Below are 22,525 nucleotides of genomic sequence, written 5' to 3'. Positions count from 1 at the left end.
CTTATCTTGTGAAACAGCCCCAGTATCCACATTGTGTTTTCTTATCACTATTATTTCCCTTCTCCCTGCTTCCAACCCTAAATCAATCCAATTCTGTACAGAAAGCTCTGTTGCTAATTCAAGATTCATTCAGAATAAATTAGTAACAGCCCAGTTGTAAACTGCCCACAGATTATGTATAAACCTCAGAAAAATATTAAAATTAGAGAAATATTTCCTTAAAAATGGGGGAAATGGAGGTGGCTGGGTGGCTCAGTGGGTTTAGCCTCTGCCTTTGGCTCAGATCATGAGCTCAGTGGGTTTAGCCTCTGCCTTTGGCTCAGATCATGAACTCAGGGTCTTGGGATAGAGCCTCGCATGAGGTTACCTGCTCAGCTGGGAGCCTGCTTCTCACCCCCGCCCCCACCCCTGCCTGCCTCTGCCTGCATGTGATCTCTGTCCATCAAATAAATAAGTAAATCTTAAAAAAAAAAAAAAAAAAATGGAGAAAATGTAACAAATGTCAATAGTTACCAAACTTAGGGTTGAAATTTTACATTTACAAAGAGTAATATATAAGATATCCTTCAAAACTAGCCAGGAAATCTAATGGACCTAACTTAAATATTACCCTTTAAAAGTGCTTTGGGGCTGGGGCGCCTGGGTGGCTCAGTGGATTAAGCCGCTGCCTTCAGCTCAGGTCATGATCTCAGGGTCCTGGGATCGAGCCCCGCATCGGGCTCTCTGCTCCGCGGGGAGCCTGCTTCCTCCTCTCTCTCTGCCTGCCTCTCTGCCTACTTGTGATCTCTCTCTCTCTCTGTCAAATAAATAAATAAAATCTAAAAAAAAAAAAAAAAAAAAAAAGTGCTTTGGGGCTAGGAGAGGTAGGTAGATAAAATACATACTGAACAGTAGAGTAAGTTAAACCACTTTTACAGAAAACATAAAATGTGTCTGTGTGTCTGTGTGTGTGTATGTATTTGAAGGATCCTTAAGCAAGCAATCTTGCTAAATTAAGAGAAATCAAATTCTACATTTTTTTGTTAGGTTAGTACAGCTTTTTAGAAAAATAAACATAAATCCTTCATACTTTCTACAAATTCATTTAAGAAGACTTAGAAACATAAGTTCTTATAACTTCAAAAACTTCATAAAACTGCCACCTCCTACCTATAAAACTGAATTTAATTTTCCCCTCTATTTCTGCATCAAAATGCTAAATTTGTTTTTTTCAAAATTAACACCCTGTCATCTCAGTCTATATCAGACACTGTCAGATATTAGGTACCCTATAAATTACCACTTTGTTCTTTCTCTTAAAATGAGCAAATAGATTTAACATATAAGCTTTTATAAATATGAACTATAAACTGAAAAATTCAGCATTAAATTTCTCCAAAATATTATGTGAATATAGGTATTCTGTTCATGATAACATAAACTAGAGCTACCCTTCAGCAAACAATCAGACAATATCTATCAAAATCTTAAATGCAAACCCTTCTTACGGCAGCAATGCCACCTACAGCTGTACCTATAAAACTAAGCCAAGAAGCAGACATAAACACATGGGTATTTTCTGCAGCATTACAGCAAGGGGAGTGTGAGGAAAGTGAGTAAGGCTATTCACATAAAATACTTTGAGTCTGGGGGTCAATTTTTTATTCATTATAGACTGCAGAACTGGCAGTGGGAAGAAGGAAAGAAGGGAAAACTAGGAACAATGTTTTTAAGAGGAAAAACCCAAAATTTTTACCTAGGAAAAACACAGTATTAGATACAGCAACAATGAAGTCAAATGGATGTAGTTTAACTATAAACCTGGGTAATACCTAGTGTTTTAACATCTTAAACTATTAAATCTCTATTTTCTATACCTTATGAGAACAAATACATATTTCCTCAGAAGTTAGTTTCATATGAGCTAAATTAACATGGACTGATTGGAAGGTCTGGCACAGACTGAGAATTTGAGACAGAATTTCACTGGCATGATCCACCTTAGGAAAGCATTCTAGACATAGTATGAAAAAAAAATCCTACCTTTAACTGTTTTTACAAATGCTTGCTTTTCTTTATTTGGGTCTTTTTCATCTACTAAAATCCCATGGAAAATACGCCCAAAAGTACCTAAAAGAAAAACAGTAATTAAGGAGATCACTAATCATCCACTTCAGTGGGCTCCCTGCTCAGCAGTGAGTCTACTTGTCTCCTTCCCTCTGCTCCTCCCTCCTGCTCATACTTTGCCCTCTCTCTTCCGCTCTCTCTCAAATAAATAAAAATCTTTAAAAAAAAATATACTTTTAAAAGCAAAGAAATTCTTTGTTATTAAGAAATATTTTAACAGCTTTTAGAAATGCCATATTTAAATTAAGTATATGAGAATTCTTTCTTAATTATCCTAAATAAACTAGTGATATAGCCTGGAATACTGGAACTCCATAATGAGGTATCAGTAGAGGCATTTATGAATTTCTAGGCTTAGCTCTGGAATAATAACAAAGGAGAAAAATGGACTCCCCTCATATACTCAAAAACAGACCTAAAATACTTGCTTCTTTTCATTACTATTTGTCACTGGGGGCAGTTCAAGCCCCTCTATTAGCTGTGATTAACCTATAAGCACCTCAACCAAGAAATGAATTCAGAATGACTCATATGTATTTAAAACATTCCAAGCTGCACTGTGGAAAAAGGGGAAGAAAAACGTAATTCTCTTTTTAACAACTTGAAGGGCTCAATGAAGTACTCTCCTCTATTATTAATTTCTACACTCCTCCATCCGCATTTCCCCAATTAATACCCTATAACTCAAGAAAGAAAATAAGGACTACCAAATGGGGAAGGCATGGGTAATAACATCTATAAAATATCTATTTTGTGTCAGTTCACGTAATGTACATCATTTTAAAATCTGATCTCCACAGCTAGTTCAAGAACAGACAATGTAGTCCCAATTTACAGAAGAGGCAATCGGACGTGGAAGACAGTAAACGACTTCTCCAAGGTCACACAGGTGATAAATCGTGAGACTGGGATTAGAAGTTGGGTGTAACTCCAAAGCCCATGCTTGCTCCGTCTGCTAGAGTCCCTATACTGTCTGTCATAGCAAACTGGCTTGCTAGGTGATATCATCTTTAAACAAAAATGAAAATATATTTAAAGGTAACAAACACTAATATAAAATATATGCCTTAGTATATTTGAAAATTAATTACACCAAAGCTATATCAAGGCAAATTAAAGATCTAAAGAAAGAGAAAATAAAAATCAGTTTTATAAAGGAAATAAATTGTGCACTTCTATCTATCCTTAGACACAAAGAGATGAAATTCTTAAAATGTGAATTAAGAAAAAAATTTATAGTGCTAACACTAAATCTCCTTTGAGAAACTGGTTTTGAGATAATAAATACCTTCTTGGAGTACATCTTTTAAAGTTATCCTCTCCCTGGATATTGCTATATCCTTCACCTTAGCTTTGGCCTCCAAAAGAGTGACACTTCTCAGGTCATTCTTCTCTATCCGCAAGGTAGGGTAACCTGAGGAGCCAACAAAGCCAAACCAAGAAATATAAATACCCTTATTATGCCATCAGGGTCAACTAGTTCAGTCAAAACCTCAGGTCTCAAGTCACAGGAATACATAAATGGAAGAATCATACAAGGAAAAAGACACACATATGAAGAGGGAAAATTACTTATAAAAGTCACACTAAATTTGAAAGAAAACACTTTTCATCTACCCTAAATCTTAAAATGAGTAATTAAAACAAGAAACACTAAAATGAGTATTACCATTACCACCACTTCAACTGCCTTTCAGCCAAATGAAACAAGCTTTGACTCACAGTGTTTAATTTAATCCCTTCTATGGACTGTTTATTTTCCAAAAATTTTCTAATACAGTCTCCTAACAAAAAAACTTTTCAAATGAAGAGATGTCATAAAACTATCTTTTCTAACAAAACATCTAATCAATGTCATTTTATATAGCCTAGTCCTATCACTATGAGATATGTTATTCAGTTCCCATATTTACCGTTCTTATGATGGCAGCAAAAATGAAATTTAACCATAACTTAAACTTTCATTCCAAGAAAAAAATGTTAGAATAAAAGAAGGATTCAATGTCAGCAAGTAAAAATTAGAATGGTATCTCTAAGATTTATGCACTTTTTTAAACACATGGTAAGAAACTCCCTGAAGATCAGTTAGCAGATCTGGATGGCAGTCACCAAAGGCTGCTGCAAGATCTAGATGATAGGCCTGGGAGCTTTGTGACCAACGGATTAGGCTGACATCTGATCCCACTCATCAGCAGTCTGAACAGACAGGATATACGCAGGTGTGTGTCTGTATTTGTATTTGCTTAATCCTACCTGGAGTTCTTGGGAATTTCTTGGATCTGTTGTGTTTCATTATTTTGGAAAATTCTTGGCCATTATGTCTTCAAATATTTTTTACTCCCTTTGTCTTTTTTTATTTATACTCAAATGAATTTCCATTGTTTTTAAAAGTGTTTGTTTTTGCCATACATAATAAACCATCCATCTCCTTAAGATAATGTCCATAAAAATAAGTACATTTCTTATTGATAGTAACTAAAAATATTTTTAATAAATAATTTCAATGAACTTTTAAAAAGTATTTTCCTTTTGACATATAATGATCGAATCTCTACTTCTTCAAGGTTACAATCACAAAAAAAAATTGACGAATGAGCAAAGCTTGTCATCTAAACATTAAAAGTTATAATATGTTTCTTCTGAATAGTCTGAACTACTTTCATAATTGTCATATCTTCTGAAGGACATATAATCCTTTCTTTTGTTGGTAGTGATGATAACTACTGTCATTTCTTTTAAATTTCACTGAATCTTGAGCATTCCCTCTTCCCCCTTTTCTTTCTCCTGCCACTCTTGTTAAAGAAACCAGTTCAGGGGGCGCCTGGGTGGCTCAGTGGGTTAAAGCTGCTGCCTTCTGCTCAGGTCATGATCCCAGGCTCCTGGGATCGAGTCCAGCACTGGGCTCTCTGCTCCACAGGGAGTCTGCTTCCTCCTCTCTCTCTCTGCCTGCCTCTCTGCCTACTTGTGATCTCCATCTGTCAAACACATAAATAAAATCTTTAAAAATAAATGAATAAATAAACTTAAAAAAAAAAAAAAGGAACCAGTTCAGTTATCCTAGAGAATGTCCAGCATCTGCTTCTACCAGTATCATTTAACTTGTTCCTCTATCCCTGTATTTCTTGTAAAACTTCCAGTCAGTTCCACAGCTGTGATTAGATCCAGGTTAACTCTTGGGGTAGGGAGAGGAGACAAAAATACAGCATGGGTGGTGTATCACATGTGGGAGTACAAAATATCTAGCTGTCCTACAGTTAGTGATGTAAAGTTTCATTAATGGAGTCAAGCTGTGACAGTCTGATCCCTCAAATGATCCCATTTCCCTTTGTTCACAATGTTTTATGCATGATGATCTCTTCCTGAATCAAATATTTTAATTGAGGTTGCAAATATGATTTTCTAATTTCATCACTCCTTTCACATTTATTAGGCAGGATTCTTCTGTAAAGAAGCATTTTCCCTCACCAACCAACACTTCCTGGTTACTCTGAAACCGCTGAAATATGAAATACAATTCATATAGCCAGTCATCAGAATGAGGCATTATTGGTACCTCAGTTACCTCTCATGATGATCAACTTTTTCAAACATATTACAAACCCATGGATTTTTACATATTCAATGTCTGAGTTCACTAAAGTCATTCTTTTTGAAGCTCAATGTCCCATCTCAACCTATCCCAGGCTTATCTTGTCCATCCTGACAGTCCTGAAATCAGCCACTTCCCTAAAGAATTCTATTTCTTTTGAATGGGAAACAGTACTGAAAGACTGCAGCAGAAATATAAGAACCTAATTAATCAAAAGCACTACTGAATTGAACCCTGATTTTGGTCCACTGTTTATACTGATGATTATGTTGGTTTTTTATTTGTGCAGAGACCGATTTTTCATTATGTCTAAATTATATTCTAAGAATGATTATTTTCCCCAATATCAACATGTTACAGTATAAAAAGTTTCATCAAAATCCTATTTAAAGAAAAAGGAAATCAGATTCCATGTTCTCAATTCTAATGGCAACTAGCTTCCAATTATGATTAGAAAACAATGTGCCTGGCTGGCTCAGCTGGTTAAGCATTGGAATTTTGGTTTCAGCTCAGGTCATGATCCTGGGATAGGTTCCGCGCTCAGCGCAGAGTGAGAGAGTCTGTCCCTCTCCCACCGCCTCTGCGTGCTCTCTCTCTTGCAAATAAATAAAATCTTTAAAAAAAAAAAAAAAAAAAAAGGTAAAATCTACAGCCCTTAAGGTTATCAAACAATTCATTAAAATCTCTGTTTTCATTACAGCTCAATGGCTTATTCTATCTAACTACCTGAAAATATTCCCTTTGAATTTCTACAGTCAGTATCCCTTTTGATGTAATTAATCTATGGAAATCTCCCCCAAAATTAATTCTAGCAATTTAACTGAAATTTTTTTAAAATTATTTTTACTACTCCAATTTTAGAATGTTTCACTCAATGCTCTAGAAAGCAAAAGTTGAAGGTCAAACCCAATTCTGTGCATGTTAGATACTACGTACACAGGATGGTACACAAATGACGAAGCACACAGGTACCACTGGCAGAGAGACCACAGACAACGTCAGTAAATCATCTTTACAATTAAATTAACTCTTACTGGTGACAGGAGTTGCATTGTTGGGTGTGTCGGCTCTCAGATACTGAGTCGTCTGGGTAGATGGCTGAGACAGCCCTTGAGAACTACTGCTGGCACTGATGCTGCAAACAAGTTTTAAAAGAGAAATAACTGGTAAGTCAGCGTCAATGAGAAATTTCCTTTTTCTATATATACAAAAAAGCATGCAGCCTTTATAACCAGCTCAAAATCCTGATGGCAATCTCAGTAATGTATGGATGTCCATCACAAACATTCCATGTTGAAATTTTAATCTCATAAATGAAGAGCGATTTCTCTTTTCTATCTCCACAGTCTCAAGCAGAGTCATCTTATCAGTCATTCAGAAATGCATGTATTAATCCTCAGACACCACAGACAGCAGTCCTGAACCTCACAGAAAGACCTGTTAGGGACCTATGGGTCATCTCTCAGGAAAAGAGCCCATGCTGTTCAGTTAGATTTCTTTCTTTCTTTTTTAAAGAGTGGAATGAAAGGCCTCTTTCACTAATGGTCCAAAATCAAATGGACTATAGCAAATAAGGAATATCAAAGCAAATCAAATACACCAACATGCTCAAGGCTTGGGAAGGCTATCATATCATATCACTTACTGAATCACATACATTTTCCTTCTTCCTCAATCCTACCTTTATAGATAGAATTTATGGAACTTACCAAAATTTTCTAGTACCTGAAGCATTCCATTACACCATATTATTCTTTAAATAATATGAGAGATCCAGAAGATCGTAGGCTCAAGTAAATGCTAACTCTGTACTCAAGATTATTACAAATTAATACCACTTAAGTAAGCATTTATTTCTGCCTTTTCAGTGGGTAACCACAGAGCACCTGTTTTTGGAGTTCTAAGTACTGCTCAAAGATCAGACTGAAAATCAATGTTGTTAAAAGTCCAGAGGAAGGAAGAGAAACATCACCATCCCCAAAAAGGGGAAAATAAAGGACCTCAATTTACTTACCCATAAAATGGAATTAAGAAAACCTACCTCCCAGGATTTTTGTGAGGCTCCAGTTGTATAATATATGTGAAACTACTACTTAAATAATACCTGCAACCAACATACCCTGATGGTTAAAGGGCCAGCCTCAAAATTATTTACTGGTTGTTTCTCTCCAGTAACTGAACAGTAGGTGGCACTCTTGTATCACCTCAGAATTCTTGAAAAGCCTACAAAGATCCTGAGTACATTATTAGCCACAAAGCTAATTAAGTAGAACTGCCAGAATTCAGAGAGGCTTTGGCTCTTAACCACTAGGTTAAACTCTGAAAACAAGAAATAACGTAAGTGGCTTTTATTCAATGTCTGGAAACCTTTGCCTGAAAATGGAAAGAAGCGGAACACCCAAAGCATGAGTGGTAACTGATTTTAGCAGACTAACATATACGCCCTATATAATCTGACAGTTTCTGCACAACTCTGTCCAATGTGTGTTCAAAGCCCTCGTACACATGTAACCATTCAAGGAAAGTATGTGGACCAAGACTCTTAAATGCCATGCTCCTCAATGACTGCTTTAACTCCTTTAACTCTACTCAAAGTCTTATCTAAATGTTCCTGTTACTTTACTCCCACTCGGAAGCTTCCAAATGCCATCATTTCTTCCTTTGTAAACTATAATTCTAACTTCAACATCACCATATACACAAAATCTGAAACACATCACCCATGTATTTCTCTTCTCATTCTTACCTCCTTCCCTCTTCCTTTTCTACTCAGATAAAGCAAGTACAACAGAGGGGACAGAGAAACCTTAGGGGCAGATATCAAACTCAGCCAGTTCCCTGTCCCCTTGTGTTTTTGTTTATGCCACAAATATGCCTATCCAATGTGTGTGTGACAACATGTAGGCCTGCGGATTCAACAATGAGTAAGACATACTGCTCCCTAACTGGACAAAGCTTACAGTCTAGTGGGAGAGACAAGTACACAAAAAAATTATTACAGGAGAAAAAAGTACAGTAACTGCTACCAAAGAGAAAGAGAGGAAAGGAGGGAGAAGGGAGGTATAGGGTAGGAGAGAGAAACAAAGAAGGGAGAAATGGACAGTTGGGAGGCTTAGAAAAGACTTCATGAAAGAAATGGCAATGGGGAGGTGAGAGCTGAAGAAGGAACAGGTTTGGACTGGTGAAAAATGCAGGGACCCCTGTGGGCAAAAGGAAAGCAAGAACTAAACTCCCAACGGGCAAAACATAGGGCCAAAGTGTGGAACACATAATCATGTGACTGCAGCATAAGTAGGGGTACAGTAATAAAGCAAGAAAAATTCAACGAATATGGGAGATACCTCTCCACAAAAAGGAGAAAGCCAAGTCATGAAGCTGGAAATCTTTCAATCATCAAGTGGGAATCACTGAGGAGGAAAGTGAGAATTATGTACTGGGAAAATAAACCTGTCACTCCATCCTTATCTGTCACCCCATCCTGGCTATCAAGTTCTCCCTGGCATCTCTGATCCACCCAGGCTGGGACAAGCACCTTTTCTATTCTCACAGTATACTACACAAATCATTATCATCAAATTTATAAACTTTTATAATTACAGGTTAATGTCAAAGATGAATATTTGAAGCTATAAGGTATATCACTAATTTTTTAATATTCCTAGCACTGGGCAATCTAATCCAGCATATCTCCAAGGCTACACATCAGAACCATCCAGGAAGCTTTAAGAAAAATAGTGATGCCCGTACACCACCCCAGACCAATGACATCAGAATCTCTAGAAGGTGGGACCCATGTTTTAAAAGCTTACCCACGACTATAATGTGCAAGCATGTTGAGAACCAATGGCTTAAATCACAGCGGGTTCTCAATAAATGTTTACTGGACAGATGGATGGGCGGAAGATGGATGGATAATGATGGAGGGATGAACTAGGAGGAAGAAACAGGGCTATTTTAAAAAGGTACAGGGAATCTGGAATAGAGTCACGTTAAAGAGGACAGGAACAAAATTATGATCCTCATTTCTTAGAACTATAATTTCTGTCCTCAAAAAAATGTTTTAAATAGACTCAGAAAAACACAATGACAATAATCACAAGGACAACAGTTTTTCTTTTGTCAAGACCTGATCATCCTCCCTCCTTCCCCTGTGCACCGCAACGCATGGGTGTGTGTGGGCTCCCATGTAAATGCAGATAACCACTTTAATTTTTTTCCTTTCCCAAAATAGGTATAATACCTGTCATCCAGTTCAATTCTTTTCATACTGTGAAGGTGCAAAACAGCTAATATTATTGCTACAAGAAATATCACCGCACAGCAAACGCCCACGCTGATATAGAACACGCGTGTAGAAGTGGTTGGAGCTGCTTGCACAGGATCATCTAAAATGAAAATGAAAAAAGGCATATTAAGCTTTTTAAGCCAATATTATCCATTGCTCTTTGACCCAATATAAACAGTGAGTATTCTGTTCTTTGTAAAAAAAATATTTTCATTTCACGTGCCCCTCTTTGGTAAGATAAGTCACCAGTGGTATGTTGGTATAAGTCCTTCCAATTTTTAAAATTCTTTAAATGTTGTTTAAGTTTTTAAAATGGGTTTTAAACAAAAATTTCCATTGATGAGTACAAAAGTCCCAAGTTTTACATGTATGTATGGCTGTGCTGTCCAACAGAACTCTCTGCAGTGATGGAAATGTTCTATAGTATGCTGTCCAATACAGTAGCCACTGGTCACCGTGGCTATGAAGCCCTTGAATGTAGCTAGTACTACTGAGGAACTGAAGTTCTAATTCTATTTCATTTTAATTACTTTAAAGTTAAATAGTCACACATGACTAGCAGTTACCACAATGGACAGCACAGATCTATATATCCTTCATATTTCTTCAACAGTGACGTTTAGAGTGGAAAGATCAGACATCTTTTTGCCAACTACTGACTCACAGAAGGAATATACAACAGAGTGACCCACACATTTAAAAATATAAATAAATAAACTTTTAGTCTTTTTCTCTTGTAAGAGTAACAGATTGTTTTGCTTATTTATTTTCAAAGGTAAGGGCAGGATAACAAGAACCCACTCATAATATAGTGTTCAATTTTGTATATTCGAAACACAGAGGGAGAGAGAAAGCAAACCTTGGCAATGGGGGAAATAACTCAAAGACAGACAGACAGACAGATACACACACACACACACACGCACGCACACACACACACACTGAGGAGAAGATGCACAGAGACAGATACATGTGATCTGAGCAAGCACAGGAGAAGACGGAGAAATAGAAGCAGAACTGGTGTAACCAAGGCATCAAGTAAGTTTTGATAATGAGTACTCACATAATTCTATTGAATAAAACCTGAGGAATCTGGGTTTTATCCTACGTAAGACAGGAAATCATTATTAAGCAAAGGAATGATACACATGATGAGACTTGAAAAAAAAAAAACCAACAAGCTGCCTGCACACTGTGTACAGAATGCTTTGAGGAATGAGCCAGGACAGGGGCAGGGAACAAGTTAGAAAGTTACTACAGTAGTCCAAAAAAGAGACAGCAGTGGTGTGGGCAAGAGTGTTACTGAAGGTAAATTAATGGACTGGAAGCACTGTCAACAGACTTTGCTAACTTTGGCTTAAAGAATTAGGTGGATAAGGGTACCTTTACACAGATTGGGGAAAAAAGGCAGGTAGGGGGAAGAAAGCAAAATGATCAAGAGTTTTGTTGTATCTACGAGTACCCAGTACACATCTATGTGGTTGACAGAAATACAAATGTAGAGTTCTGGGGATAGCTAAGGACAAAATAGAAAAGCTAAAGCTTACAAAAACTTTAAAAATTGCTTTCTAAAATTTAAACTGAATCAACAAACAATAAACCAGAACAAATTAAAGCAAAGAGACCAAATAGCTTCTAGGGCAGCTAGACTTTACACGGCCTCAGTGAAGGCCTGACTTTCCTCAAGGTAACACGGGCTGTTCAATGTTGGGAGGGACAGAAAAGGGAGGTCCCAAAGGTCGGGACTGGCAGTATCAACCCAAGCACACACCAGGGCAGAGAAGAGGACACTGCTCTGCTGGGAAGATCCCCCTATTTGTATCCTGCTTGTTTACCTCCAACTTCCAGGCCTGTGAATGTACTGCTCCCACTCCTTCACTTGGACACCTCACCTGCCACCGACTGGTCACCTTTCGAGTCTCAGATGAGATACACTTTTCCTCAGGAAGCTGTCCCTCACTCCCTCAGAGATTATATGGCCCTCTGCAGGGTTCCCAAAGCACTTGCCTTATCTTAGCTTGCCATACTATGTTATTATGACTGCGTTAGTGCCTTGTCCATCTCATCCACTACAGCACAAGCCCTTAAGGGCAGGGTCTGTTTGGCTCAGTTTAACCCTCTGCTTTAATCTTACCGCCTGACACATCTCAGACTCTCAACAGATGTTGAATGGATGGACAGAAAGGGAGGGAAGGAGAGAGGTATTGAGGAAAAGACAGCCAGAGACCAAGAATACACAGCATTCTAGTCTCTTTGTGTGAAATAACAACCTACTAGCCTAAAAGAAATGGGTAAAATCACCAGAATTTTCAAAGTAAATTTGGGGAGCAGTGGTTTGTTTTTTTTTTAATAGTTTTTCTTTCTTCTCAGAGATAAACCCAAATGAAATATTCTAAAAAAGTTGACAATATATAAAATTAGCTGAGGGTTAACCGGTCCAGGTCACAAGTCAGATTTTCTTAACTTCTGCTACTGAAATGAGAATCTGACACGTTTTTGTGTTCACACTTTAATTATAACCATTCAAAATGACATAATATAAAGTCTTGCTTTAGATCACTTGTTATAAAATATGTATGAATTTTGCTTCACAAAAATGTCAATATTCCAATCATTTCCCCTGACTATATACCCATCTACAAAACATCAGTGAATAGCAAGGCCTCACGTATCTGGACAAACTGGACACTACAAAGCCTCATATAATTCCATGCATTTGCAATCAGCCATTTTTTCTTCCCTCTGATGGAGAAAGGTAACACAGTAACACTTACAAATAGTTCTGCTAGTGTTTTTGTCCAAGGCTGAAGTTTTTACTTCTTCAAGTTCTGAATTTAAAAAAAAAAAGATAAAAGATGCTTTAGAAATTCTTCCTTTCCCATGAAAACCCTTAAATACTTTAATTACATTTTCTGAGTTTTTCTCTAACAAAGTTTTGTGTTCTGTTAGAATACTTCCTGAAGTAAGTCATGAGGTACTTGTTACAAGATAATAAATGCTACATTAACTATTCTGATAATCATCACTATAATCACCAATCTCTAGTCTATGGGTGTTGCTTATAGATGCTCAATGAAAAAGGGTTTCTGTGGTCAAGAAGTTTGGGGGAAAACACATATTTTCATCTCTATGGAAGTGCATAATTCACACTAGCAGAGTATAAAGGCTCTAAGGAGTTCTTAAGTTATGAAACTTACCTGATCAAGCAGTCTCCACTCTCACATAAAAAAGGAACATTTTTGGGGTGTCTGGGTGGCTCAGTTAAGCGACTGCCTTCGGCTCAGGTCATGATCCTGGAGTCCCAGGATCGAGTCCTGCATCAGGCTCCCTCTGACCCTCCCCCCACTCATGTGCTCTCTCTCTCTCATTCTCTCCCAAATAAATAAAATCTTTTAAAAAAAAAGGAACATTTTCTTGCCAGTAACACTCATTAACATTCGATATATACAGATATATTTTCTGTTGTAACTTTCTAAACATAATAGGATAGAAAACCATAAGTAAGAGTCATGAACTGGATGACTGGGGTGGCCAGAAGTATGACAACCAAATGAAAAGGGGGCACTATATTAAACTTAAGTCTAAAACAGCAGAAAATTACACCACCTGTATTTTAATGTTAATTTTCATGTACACATAAAGAAAATGGAGAAAGTATGGGATCATTCTGAATGTCAGCTGATCCTTAACCTCAGTGGCTACTAAGAGGTGGGCTCCATTAATCACATCACCTTTGCCATCATCCTGCCTTAGGCATTAGGCAAAGCACCACAGTACAGTTATATCCCCTCCCTAGGGATCAGGAACCAGGCCTTCAATACTCCTCACCGACTGGTTGTGCAAACTTAGGCCCAGTCTCCTCGTATCAATTATATAATGACTAGACTGAACTAGAGAGACTCTAAAGTCCACTTTGGCTTTAAAGTTACATGAAAGTAGGTACGTAACTGAATACATTAGAACTGAAAAATGTATCAAAACACTGAAGCTAGGAGTGCCTGGGTGGTTCAGTCGGTTAAGCGGCTGCCTTTGGCTCAGGTCATGATCCCAGGGTCCTGCCATCAAGCCCCGCATCGGGTTCCCTGCTCAGTAGGGAACCTGCTTCTCCGTCTCCCTCAGCCTACCGCTCCCCGTTTGTGCATGCTCTCTCTCTGTCAAATAAATAAATAAAATCTTAAAAAAAAAAAAAACAGTGAAGCTAAAAGGTGCTTGCTCAGTTTCCGTTTTTAAAAAATGTCCATTCCAATGCAGTAGAGCTTTTTTATTGGCATGTATCTGGATAGCACCCACTGTAACTCACTTGCTGGTCTTAAGTACTTTCATAACACTCAGCACTAACTTCAATTAGGAAATGTATTAAGAGAGAGTAGCTGATCACATAATTGTGGTAGGGGGCCACCTACCACAATTACGTGATCAGCTACTTGAGTACAATTTCACACCCCTAATGGAAAATTAGCAATTCGGGTAAAAGATTTTGAGAATGAGGGGCCCAAGGGAGATTCCTGGCAACAAGCTACCTGGCGATTATCTCAGAATTTCCTGTTAGTGCTCTTTGTTTTCTCACTTGGCCACTAACATCACGATTTGGTCACAAATCTGTAGAAAGATGACAAAACATATTTTTCACCTCATCACATCTATATAAAGCACACACTCTGGTAGATCAATGCCTTACTTTTGTAGCACATTTTCCTTCGTTTGAAGTTTAAGACTGTAAAGTTTTTTGGAGAATTTACTGTCAAGTTGAGCTGCATTAGTATCATAACCTCAGAATCTACTTTGCCAGTACAGGAGAGCTCGACTCGAAACACTGTTTAAAAAACAAAGAAGAAAAGGTATTTTACTTTTCTAAAAATCAACATTAATACCTACTAAGTATTTTAGAACTCTCTATTTTTGTTGCATAAAACTAAAAACAATTCATTTACATAATACTAAACAGAAATTTTCAGAGAACTTACCTTCAGACTACACAGCTTTAGACATTACTTCTTCATTTATTATAGATATAAAAGTTATCATTAAAGAAGCCAAGACATAAAGGAAGAGATTATTTTCAACTTTTGCTCATGATTTTTAATAGATCACTTTGTCTCATAAGTCCTGTTACAGTATAGGAAAGCTACAGAGTGGGGCAAACCCTGCTACCTTACCAGTCACATCAGCAACAGAAACAACAATTACTTAATAAAAAGGAGAGACAATTTAACACCAAAATGCAATTATGTATTGCTCTTAATTAAGAGATTAAATAGAAACCTGTAAACTGATAAACCTGATAAATTAATCAACTATGAATTTAAAAAAAAAACCTCTCTAAACAGAAACTGGCTTTAATAACCCAAACTGAAATTGACCTGTAAATATGAGCAAGCCTCCCTATACTTTCCAAAGCTTAGTGTATGTCACTAATAAACGACGACAGCTTACACTTTCAAGTTTGAAGAAGTCTGGTTGGCTTTCCTTAAAATCTCACATCTTCAGGAGCCTTTCTCAAAAGGCTAGCTCAACAGTAGTTAAACTGTTGACACTTAACTATGACACTTAAATCGTTTAGTCAGACATGTATTACATGACTATCCTGTGCAGAGGCAGTGCTGGGCACCAAGGCCAGATGGCTGAAAAAAACAGCTCCTGCCCTACTCTGGGTAGCCAACCGCCGGCAAGGAGAGACAAGCACAAAGAATTACAAGATAATGGGATCAGTTCAAAAACAGTCAAATTACAAGATCCTACAGGGTAGGAAGAACAGAAGAAAGAGTTAAGAACTGGAGGGAGAGAAGGAAGCAAGAAAAGGACAGCACAGATTTTGAGTCTTGAAGAATATTTAGTATGAATGAGAGTTTAATAAGCAGAAAGAGGAAAGGGCGGTTCCAAATACACAGACCGGCACATGCAAAGGCAAGGATGTCAAAACTGCATGTAGTACGGTGTTCCTGGAATGCTGGGGCAAATGCAACAACAGGGCCAGAGGATAAACACACAGCACACTGGCCGGACGGAGAGTCTGCAATGTACTCAGTTGATGGGGGTAGGGGCCCTGATGGGCCTGATGTCATTAGGTCAGACATGAGTGTTCAGTGATGATCCATGCCATGTGTGGCAATTAGTCCAAGAGGAACAAGACTGGACACAGACACCCATGCAGAAAAGGAGACAAGGAAGAAGTGAGCACAGACAGCTCTGGAAGGGATGGAAAAGACAAAATGGTTTAAAACACACTGCAAATAATCAGGATTTTCAAAAATTACTTTCCAAAGTATTTATACATCTTAAACCTACCAAGTAAGATACACTACACATCAATTATTAAACTGTTATTTTTGGGATATGGGGGACACAATTGAAGACAGTATGTTAACTCTTTCAGACTCACCTGATAAAGTACGTGGAACTTCCCCCTGAGCAGAAATGTTGACCTGGGGCATGTCCATAGCCACAAAATTGTCTACTTGGAATCCCAGCTTATATTCAACCTGTAAAATGTGGAAATAAACAAACTGAATCTGTGATAACAGAAAGGACACTAAGAGTTTGACTTCACTTATTAGCTCATGAACTAGTATATGCATGAGTCTTTCGTATGTACAAAGAATTTAGCTATAACAAAATTCAAATTGTCAGAAGCAGTCCTAGGAATTTTCAACTGGATCAAAACTCAACCCAGTAAGTCATCCTTTATTTCATGTCCAGAACAGTACTATCACTCTCCTATAGAATCTGCATTCTAGGTAGGATTCAGAAATCTTGCTGACGACTACACAGCACTGACAGAGCAGCCCTGGAGAGATAGATATGAAGAGCCAAGTTGCTGAAATGTGTCATTTACAGACCACTGACAAGTCACCAACACGGTCTCTGATTGGTAAATGCCAGGCTCTGAGGGCTTCCACGTGGCTGGCAGATGAAGCTCCACTCCGCAGATCCACCCACTCCACAGATTACAAAGCACAAATTTCTCACAGGATATCTCTAGTCTAGCTCTCACCATAAAGAAAGCTTATGTTTGGATACCCATCTAATTTCCGCATCTATTTCTCAAGTAATTCAGAATCCAGAAAGGAAAAGAGGTGATTACAAAGATATAGCGGGAACACCAGTATTAACTATCAATACCTGGCCTACGTAGGAGGCTGGGTGGCTCAGTTGGTTAAGTGTCTGCCTTCAGGGTCTGATCCCAGGGTCCTGGGACTGGGTCCCACATTGGGCTCCTTGTTCAGTAGAGAGTCTGTTTCTCCCTTTCCTTCTGCCTGCAGCTACCCCTGTTTGTGCTCGCTCTCTCTCACTACTCTCTGTGTCAAATTAATAAATAAAATCTTTTAAAAAAATAACTAACCAGCATCAACAAATACTGTCCTATTGCTACACTGATGGTCACGGAAAAAACAGCTCAGACTGTAAAACAATAGCTGAAATCCGAACAGCTGCCACCTTCACGGCCTTCAACGAGGACTTTTATTTCACATTACTCTTTGTACAACTCGCTGGGGTCTTGATAACAACAGTACCCCTCTCCCATTCACTGGTCACGAGGCTGGTTTTGGTGAAGAGCTAGAATTGGCAGAAGCCAAGGAGCAATGAATGGGTTGGGAAAAGAGCAGTAGGAAAGAGTTTTACGAAACCGTTCTTTAATAAACTTAACTAGGAAAAAGAGAACCAGTTTTGGGGTGGGGGAGGTGAGGACAGATTCTGAGCCTTTTCTTTCTTTCTTTCTTAATGGGAGGTATTAAAATGTGTTGGGTGCCTGGGTGGCTCAGTTGGTTTAAGCGACTGCCTTTGGCTCAGGTCATGATCTTGGAGTCCCAGGATCAAGTCCCGCATCGGGCTCCCTGCTTGGTGGGGAATCTGCTTCTCCCTCTGACCCTCTCCCCTCTCATGCTCTCTCTCTCTCTCTCTCAAATAAATAAATTTAGTAAATAAATAAATAAGTAAATAAATGTGTTTATATGCTAATGAAAAAGCCAAAGAAATGGGACATAACAAAGATGAAAAGAAACAAGAAAAGAGTATCATCCTAGTTTACAAAGGGATAGGCTGGGGCAAAGGGTGTCCACCCATGGATAAGAAGAATTCATGCCAACGAACTTAACTCCCCCTATGAGTGGGTCTCTTTTCACACTTTCATACTTGAATGTCCCTGAACACTGTAGGAGTATACAAATATCATATTATTACTTTTCAGTAAGATACACATACAAACAATTGTTCAAGTGCCACGTTCACAACAAAAAAAAATGTTCTGGGGCACCTGAGTGGCTCAGTGGGTTAAACCTCTGCCTTCGGCTCAGGGCATGATCTCAGGGTCCTGGGATCGAGCCCCACGTCGGGCTCTCTGCTCAGCGGGAGCCTGCTTTCCCTTCCTCTCTCTCTACCTGCCTCTCTGCCTATTTGTGCTCTCTCTGTTAAATAAATAAATATATTAAAAAAAAATGTTCTTGGTGCTGCATATCACTGACTTAGTGGTATCTTGAGCAAGAGAGTGTTCACGCTTACCTTAGCACGTCACAACACTGTCCCTGCCACCAGGAAGTGCAAGAGAGCTAGCTACACCCTGGTTGAGTTTGGGCCAAGACGGAGCAGGCTTTGCAGCAATACTCAATGACTAAGAAAATGGACTGGCTATATTCCTAAATCCATGCTATCTTTGAATAGGACAACACATGAAGGGCAAGTGCACAAAAGAAATTAGGGAAGAACTGGACTGGGACCCATGAGACTGTGTGACCCTTACATAAATGAACTTTTCTAAGCTTCAGTTTTTGTAAAATGGGGCTACTACAATGCATTAGGAGGATCAAGTAGGATAATTAAAATAACACGCCCATCAGTCTGGCACAGGTCCCTCTGATAACCGCAGACCCCAGTGGCATCAGTCGTTCCAGAGTAGCTACCCTATGGCCCCACTGCATTCCCCATAAACACCAGCTTACTACTGATCCAACATTCTGACACAAGCCTCCTGTACTCTGCCAAGAACACTGCTGTAGCCATTCTGTTTTGTCTTCCATCCCAGAGCCCTCACTATTCTAAAACCGCCTCCTACACTCTTAGGTTTTTCAAAATTGTCTTCCCCACCTTCTCCTGCAACCTGGCTTTCCTCAGAAGTCTTCTCTTCCCCTATCATTCAATTCTTCCAACACCTGACCCTCAGGGCCCAGACAGTAGGGTCAGCATTCTTTTAGGATCATTAGGTCTAGACAAAATCCTCTATATCCTGAAGCTCACGAATTCTACTCAAGATGGCTATTTCTCATAGCATCAACATCAAAAACAAACAAAAACTTTTTTAGAGGCCTTGGCCCTTGGTTCACTTTGTCTCCAGGCATCTTCCTGGTGGCTTCAATATTAAGTATTCAGTATTGCTACATAATAAAGAATTACTCCAGAACCAGAACAAATGCACAAATCCCACCCAATCAAAGATCCTATCACTATTTCTGATCCCTACAAAACCAGTCCTTTGTCTCCACCACTCTGATTCAGCCAACATTTATGAAGCACATCTGTAAGCCAAGGGCTGTGCTCAGAGCTGGAATGCAATGGCCAATTCAGCTATTTCCCTCATCTCCAGCTCAGCCAGTGACTTGGTTTCACCTTCCAAGGGCTTGGGCTCCAAAGCTGACTGACTATGTTACTGACACACTCATATTGGCATCCTCATACCTCAGAGGATTGCACCAGCACCCTAACGATCTCTAACTCTACTCCTGCCCAGCACCGCTGGAGGATCATATCTCCCATTGCTGAAGGAAATCACTTCCCTGGAGAGAAGGGTGCTTCTACACAAAGATGACCTCCAGGCTCAGGGTTGGCCCTTAAACCTGTCAGCAAGCCCTTCTTCACAAACTCCTCTCCCTCCCTAGTCGACTCAATTCAAGTGTCACAGGACCTCACCACTTTCTCACTTTTCAATGTCCTCATCTCCTTTAGCTAGCCCACAGGAACCTCCTTTTTGTCATTCTTTTCAGCACCAGAGGTCTGTCAGAGCACTCAACCTCTGTACTCCAGTCCCACATTCAAGTATGAATGGAAAGCTATAGCCTCCTCTCCAAATGAACTCTCTTCTCCGCGTATACTAGGTTCTAGTCCATTTCATCACTGATGGAATCTCGTATCACCCACTGGTCTCTCACTCTCCTATACCTTCAATCTCTCCAATATGCCCAATTATTTATAGATTATAAATTAATTATAATTTATAAATTATAAATTAATTATAGATGCATATATTTTATAATCTTATAGCTCTCAAACTTAACAGATTCAAGGCCAAATGCATGTTTCCCTACATTTGCTCTTTTATTCTAGGTCTTAGTTATTGTAAGCAGAGGTACAGCTAACCAGGGACCAAAATTTCTAGGAAAGCAGAGACTGGCAAACAGGGTCAAAGGCCCTAATGGCAATGCAGAAGGCAGAGGACAAGATTAGTACCCGAGTATCTCGGAGAGGCAAGGGGGAGAGAAATGAGCATGTGAATGGACCTGGATAGGAGGTCTGAGAAGGCTGACCCTCTGGCTAGAAAAGCAGCCTGGAGGAATAAGGAGCATGAAAGCACAGAAGACTGCCCTTTGCTGGCTCCCTTTCTGAGGGACTACCTAAACATGTGAGGCATTCACAAGGTGATTCTCCTCTCTCTGAAATCCTTGGGATATTAATTTTTTAAATTGCAGTTTCTGGGGGCAGGAACAAACTGCCAGTTATCACTGTCCAGTTTTCTTTATTTTGCCATATATCAATCTGTGTGGAATCTCACTTGCCAGTGATCATTTGAAGAACAGATCCGTTCTAAAGTTAACATTCATAATCTACTGGAACAAAGGAAATCTGAACAGCAGTTGTTTGTCAGAAAAAAGAGTGAGCCAAAATATTTCAGAAAAGAAGCCAGAGAAAATGTAAATATTTGAATAAGCTAAAAAATAAACATTTCTTTGTAATCTTCCCTTACTTGGAAACAAATGGCAATTGCAAATAGGCAGCTGATAAGTAAAGTGATTTCCTTCTGGAACATGGTACAGATTTAAAGTGAATACATTTGCCTATAGTCATATAGCTTTTTTATTTCTCTGAATTCACCAGAAGTGCTACCTTTTTCACAGAAATCCCACTCTGCAGGAGATACGGCCCCTGGAGCTGCGATAGGAACTCTGGACAAGTTCCCTGAAGACTGTCCTGACAAGGATGAAGAATTCCTGAAACCAGAGAACAGCTACAGAGTGGATGTAAGTTGGGGGAATATTCTGCTATATTTTGGTATATTTTTGCCTTCCAGATACCTAAAGTATCTACTGACACTTAACAGATACAGTGGCATGCTTCTTTCCCAGATACCAGAGAATGTTCTGGACCATACAAGAAACTAATAATTTGTTAAAACCACCTAGTAGTCTTGGCTTTTTTGATCATGTGGTCTTGTGAAACAGAAGAAATACCAGAGTTCTCATCCCACCTGCAAATGCAATTAACCAATAGTATTTAACAACTACTCACTAAGGCTATGTGACATAAATGTCAAGAATAAGATACAGCTTCAGACTCTCAGAAGACCACAGTTTTTTGGCAAGACAAAAAAACCAAGCAAACACTGAAAAACAACACTATTGGCAAAAGCTTTGATGTGTGAAAACTAATATTAAAATATCAACAGTGTGAATGGACATATCAAGGAGAGCCTGGAGATCTTTGGAAGCAAATATTTTACCTCCTAGCATACCTTAAAAAGTAAGAACTGAGAATTTTGAACTGAGAATTTCTGATAAGTGTTAGCACTTAGGAGCTGTGGCCTTCCTCCAGAAAGTTCAGGACTGCATCCCAGAGCCAACAGAATCAGGTGAAGAACTTTCTATGTCTTCTCAGGTGAAGAAGCCATGTCTCTCATGCCCCTTGTGTGACCTTCCCATTTCAAGACACCTCTACCTCCTTTCTCTTTTGCTTCTACTACCTGAAGCAAGTCCCTTCCCGAATCTGGGTCTTATATTTTTTTCTCATAATAACTGATCGATAAACTAAATTATAATCATATAATGTATTTTTTAGTGATTTGAAAGAAAAAAAATTCAACTCAGTTATCTGAGATAACTGCAGTTATCTGCAGTGACAGAGAAACTTTACCGGGATATGTTGTTCAGTGCTCGGCAAACTGCAGAAAGTATGCAGTAGGTTACTTGTTAAAATGCACACACACACACATATATATATACACACACACACACATACATGAATATATATATATTCATCTGAATCCTTTCCTCTCTCCTCTCCTCCACTCCAACTTTCTCCTGTGACAGGCTCTTAAAACTCCTCAGACATCCACTATCAGCAATATCAGATCCCTGAAACTCACTCCAAATAAAAACATCCAATGTATGTGTATATCTGAAAAGGAATGATTAAGAGAAAGTTTAAATCTGTCCAATTCTAACTGCCACATGCCACACTGCCTTTTTTCTTCACAAGTTACTACCCATATACTTGCCCGGGAACCATTCTCATGAGGTATCATTATTTTTCCTTAAGTGGGCCCAGAAATAATCACACCCTAGTCA

The 22,525-nt window shown here is 38.8% G+C and overlaps 1 protein-coding gene across 2 annotated transcripts in view; it reads right to left on the bottom strand.

Annotated features, from left to right (window-relative positions):
* The window catches only part of RYK (receptor like tyrosine kinase), an 87,666-nt gene that overhangs the window by 30,540 nt on the left and 34,601 nt on the right, over positions 1-22,525 (bottom strand). Inside the window, exons 3-9 of one of the 2 annotated variants that reach the window (XM_046003025.1) lie at positions 16,360-16,459; positions 14,659-14,793; positions 12,755-12,808; positions 9,936-10,080; positions 6,730-6,830; positions 3,395-3,529; positions 2,023-2,109 (exon numbers count right to left, since the gene is read on the bottom strand). In XM_046003025.1, coding sequence (XP_045858981.1) covers positions 2,023-2,109; positions 3,395-3,529; positions 6,730-6,830; positions 9,936-10,080; positions 12,755-12,808; positions 14,659-14,793; positions 16,360-16,459 — 757 coding nt within the window. The remainder of the gene's footprint in view (positions 1-2,022; positions 2,110-3,394; positions 3,530-6,729; positions 6,831-9,935; positions 10,081-12,754; positions 12,809-14,658; positions 14,794-16,359; positions 16,460-22,525) is intronic. The other variant, XM_046003027.1, reaches the window with a different exon arrangement.

The sequence above is a fragment of the Meles meles genome, chromosome 4, assembly GCF_922984935.1.
Source record: "Meles meles chromosome 4, mMelMel3.1 paternal haplotype, whole genome shotgun sequence".
Classification (NCBI taxonomy): Eukaryota; Metazoa; Chordata; class Mammalia; order Carnivora; family Mustelidae; genus Meles; species Meles meles.
Note: the sequence above shows the minus strand (reverse complement) of the source record. Positions and strands in the feature narration are given on the sequence as shown.